The sequence below is a fragment of the Chelmon rostratus genome, chromosome 4 (genome assembly GCF_017976325.1).
Source record: "Chelmon rostratus isolate fCheRos1 chromosome 4, fCheRos1.pri, whole genome shotgun sequence".
Classification (NCBI taxonomy): Eukaryota; Metazoa; Chordata; class Actinopteri; order Chaetodontiformes; family Chaetodontidae; genus Chelmon; species Chelmon rostratus.
Genome location: NC_055661.1, coordinates 13,405,287 through 13,409,614, shown reverse-complemented (window position 1 = coordinate 13,409,614; position 4,328 = coordinate 13,405,287). Strand labels below are relative to the sequence as shown.

At 36.9% G+C, this 4,328-nt stretch overlaps 1 protein-coding gene across 1 annotated transcript; it reads left to right on the top strand.

Annotated features, from left to right (window-relative positions):
• Positions 1 to 493: 493 nt before the first annotated feature.
• On the top strand, positions 494 to 3,895 carry LOC121605968. The gene is made up of 4 exons (XM_041936118.1): positions 494 to 1,222; positions 1,328 to 1,483; positions 1,915 to 2,007; positions 2,809 to 3,895. Exons 1-4 carry the CDS (start codon positions 776 to 778, stop codon positions 3,121 to 3,123), a joined length of 1,011 nt encoding a protein of 336 aa, XP_041792052.1. The 5' UTR covers positions 494 to 775; the 3' UTR covers positions 3,124 to 3,895.
• Positions 3,896 to 4,328: the final 433 nt, after the last annotated feature.

Sequence of the window (4,328 nt, the reverse complement as noted above, 5' to 3'; positions counted from 1 at the left end):
ATAAAATTTAACTCCTTTTCTTCTCCTATCCTACTCTATTTTAAATATTTAAGAAATTTGCATACCAGTTGAACTCTAATTGAAAAGTAGGTTTTTACCACTGAATTTGAAATCTAAAATGTAAACATGTCTGACATCTAATCATTTTTGTGTGTGTGTCTGTGCAGAGTAAACAGCTTTGAAGATGGGGACTCCTGTGATCCTGAAGATCGTCTTGACTGATGGCAGCTCTCAGAGGTTGACTCTCTCCCATGGACTCCCTGCATCCGTTGATGACCTCATCATTGAAGTGAAGAAACAGTGTGGCCTTCAGGGCAACTTTAAACTTCAATTTATGGATTCTTTGTTTGGAAATGAGTTCCTTAACCTTACCTCAATTTCAGAAGTTGAAGATAAAGGTACTCTTAAAGTCATTGATATGTCAAGGCCCTCTACTATGCAGCATGATGAAGAAAGGTCTTCTGTTTTCATTCCAGTCTTAAGACCCCAAGCATTCACTTCTTCCCCTGTAAATGACTCTTCGTCCCTGTCAGGTGGCTCTGTGGATACAGATATACTCTCATCGAGTGAGTCTACAAGCTCACGGTCCTCTTGGCCTCCTGTTTTTCATGTGCCTAAGTTTTCCTACGATGCTGAATTAAAACTTCAGCAGGCAAGTTTGGCCTATATTCAAAATGGCACTGTACTTATTCCAGATCCCAAGTTGAAGTCATCCATCCTTGATGGTTTAGTGCAGGAAATTGTGCAGCATAAAGTCTATGCCAGTGATAAGGAGATGGAACAGGTAGCCCAGAGTCTTATTAAGACACATCCATGTTTAACTGAGAAAGGGTCCTGTACTGGATATGGTGGATGGAAGACCAGTTTAAAGTACAAACTGTCTAACTACCGCACACACCTGAGAAAACTGGGCTGCCCAGAGGTGACAGTGAACTCTTTAAAAAACAAACCCGCAGGACAGCGCAGCGCAGCCTTTGGTGTCAAAAAGGCAAAGAGGGCAGAGGTGAACTTTTGCCCGACATACCCATCATCAGAAACTGAGGAGAGTCTGGAGGCCATGCAGAAAGCTCTACTCTTAGATGTAAAGAAGAGGAATAACAGAGAGGTTGTGAAACTCAAGATGGAAAAGACTTTCGCACACAGAAGACATGAAGTCGTTCGTGATGTTCCAATGGTGGAGGATTTCATGGCAAGGTGGCCTGCCCTGTTTGAAGTTAGTGAGGTAAGGCTCGGAATTTCTTAGGTACACTTGCAAACTGGCACACTGGCAAACTGCTAATATGTCTTACCTTTTTCTGTTTCCTTCGTGCTTTTTACCTGTTTTCAGATCAATGCTGAATTCAAGAGAATCACCACTATCCCACTTCAGTCCAAGTTCCTGTCTCAGCTGGACCTCTACTCTGACAACCTGACAAGGCTGTTCCAAAAGAGAGGAGGACAGCTCGGAGCAAGGCTCAAAACAATCATTGCACAAATTGCTGATGTAAGTTATACAGGAGTCCCACAGTCATGAAAAACCCACAAATGTTAACAATTTTGACATTTTTTAGAAATTCTTTTTTTTTGAATTGTGGAAAGGTAATGTAAAATTGAACAATGTTTTAGTTGCCACATAATTTATTGGCAAGAAGGGCATACAGATTGTACAGAGAGCCAGGGAGACCATGAGTGCATTCATTTGTATCTTTTTCCTTCCACTATTTGTGCATCTTTTTGACTGTTTTAACTTTTCCTCTATTTACTTATTTATCATTATAATGATCTGGAGCTTACATCAAAGCTTGTACCATTGTAGGAACCCTGGTGTTATATTCTCAGAAATATGTACCCATATGACAGTTTGCACCAGTAGTTGACTTTAAATTAAAGCACATGGGCTGAATTAAGACACTAATCAAGAAAATCTCCTTTCAGTGTAATGATGTAGACACTGGACGAGAGTGTATCATCAAGGGAGTCTGTATCTACATGGGTGAAGATCCAGAAAACCTTGTGCGGGAATATGTGGTATGTACACGAATCTGTGCTTACTTTTTCCCCTTATCTTCCATCCTTCCCTTGTTCTCGTACTTGATCACTTGGTCTGAAATAATTCATTGATTAATATAAAATGTACGGATTATAATTTTGCTAATCTGTTTCGTACCATTGTAAAATCAATACAATGTTTCTTGGTTGTTAGTTAAACTAACATAGCAAATTTGAGACTTGGTGGTGGGTGTTTTTCATTATTTTCAATATTTTTTTTAAACTAAATCATTGATTATTTAAAAGGAAAACAATCTGATGATTGATCAGTTTAAATTAATCATAGTTTCAATAGCTGTTCTGTCACCATTCTTTTTGTCTCTGTCTTGGCCATTGCTGTTCTATTACAATCCAACATTTTTTAAACTACTCACCTGATCTTATCTTTTATTTTATTCTTTAATGTGTCATTCTTTCATGTTTCATCCTTTTCATTTTGTTAAACAGCTACACAGTTCTCTGACATGAGTAAAGCAATTGAAAGATAATAAAACAAAAGTCAGTTGCCAATATGATAATGAAAATTTGACTGGCGGTATGGTGGCCACAACAGGGTTCATGTGATTTAAACATCAGCTGAAATTTGTTTTAATGTTCAACTGTAGTTACTTGTTCTTTTATTTAAATTTACCCTCATTCTCACTTTTACCTTACCTTGTCTATATCCTGTCACTATGCCTAGCCAATTTCATATTTATTTATTCTTTTATTGATAGGGGCTTGGTTAAATAGCTTTTATTTACCTTCCTTTATTTGCCCACTTTTGTCTGTTTTGTACAGGGCATGGATGAAAACGCCATCAACGAGGCCATTGAGGACACCACTGTTGGGATTTATGTTCTTAAAGAACATGCTTCAAGTGATGAACCTAAGGATATTGGAATTGTCCTTGAAGGCATCAAGGTGTTGCAAGATCTAGACAATGTAGCATTAGCTGTTGCTATGCTGTTCGGACTCATGTATGCGCTGAACCTCAGCTACCCTGCTGACCTCCGCTTTACCTTTGAGGTAGTCCAGAAGATTTTCATGGAACTGGATGGAGATAAACTTTCTAACAAAGCACTCACTCTAAAAAACAGGCTCTTTCAGTGTTAGGGGTCAGAGACACTGTGTTCCCAGCGATAAACAAACAAAAAAAGGACATTTGAATTGTCCTCAACAGCATCTTTGGTATTGCTGTTCTATTTTGATTGCTTTTTCATTTTCTTTTGTAAATCCACTGTTGTAAGTTGCCACTATTTTCTATTATAAAACCATTATGAAAACAGTTTAAAGAGGGTTTGTAGCCATTTTAGTTTGCTGCTCTGAGTCAACTAACCAAATAAAGCAGCTGTTTTTAATTTGTTACTTTGAATCCTCTGACAATGGCTTGTACAAGGTTTACATATCTGTGTTTATTCCTCAAGGAAAACAGGGTTGATATTTGTTCTTTCAATTGTAAATCCACTTTGAAAATACTGTTGTCCATACTGTGAAAATAGTGAGTGCAGGGATAACCTTGGGAGTACACTTATTAACAAAGCACTAGCTGTAATTTGCCTTCTTCACTTTCTGACATGTTTAGTTTACTTCAGTGAGATAGTGTTATTCAGTTTTGCATTTGCTCCTGAAAATGTAGTGTTGGTCATAACAGTTGACAGTATTTTGTTTTTGCACTTTTAAATATACTGTGACAACAGTTTACGCAGGGTTTATAACTCTTTGCTTTTCTTAATCCACTCTGAAGATATGTTTGTATTTGCTTCTATCGATATAATGTGAAAACAGTTAATGCAAGGTCATGTTATATGTTTTGTGTATCCATTGCACATCATGCAAAATTTGCATTTCTTTCTGTTGTAAATCCACTGTTCTGTGGAACTACAAACAGTTGTGTGGCTTGTATTGTTGTGTATTTGTGTTTGAATCAACTGCTGTTGATGCAGGGCTCAATACATCAAATTTGGGTACAGAACTGACTGTCTTTTTTTTTGTCAATGCATATCAGCTTTTTTACATTTATGATTTTGTATTTGCACACATTTAACTAGTACATGGAACCAATGTCTACAATATGTTTGGATAGAGTTAACTTGAACAAATCAAGTTAGATTTACAGACCTAACTCAGGTAGCAGGAACATAATGGAATTGTTTAAAAGTTATGCAATACCTTTGAATAATATTAGCATTAAGAAATCAAGTAGGAGTTACAGTTGAAATTCAGGTATCATGGACATGATAAAATTGCTTTAACATTACACAATAAATTGGTATTACAGTAACTGAAAAATAATGTGTTGAATCAACACGATTCTTTCA

What these genes read in the sequence shown, in the direction of transcription:
- LOC121605968 (XM_041936118.1), top strand. Translation starts at nt 776, where the DNA reads ATGGAACAGGTAGCCCAGAGTCTTATTAAGACACATCCATGTTTAACT. An exon ending in TCATTGCACAAATTGCTGAT is followed by an intron (nt 1,484 to 1,914) that starts GTAAGTTATACA and finishes ATCTCCTTTCAG; the next exon opens with TGTAATGATGTAGACACTGG. An exon ending in ACCTTGTGCGGGAATATGTG is followed by an intron (nt 2,008 to 2,808) that starts GTATGTACACGA and finishes TGTTTTGTACAG; the next exon opens with GGCATGGATGAAAACGCCAT.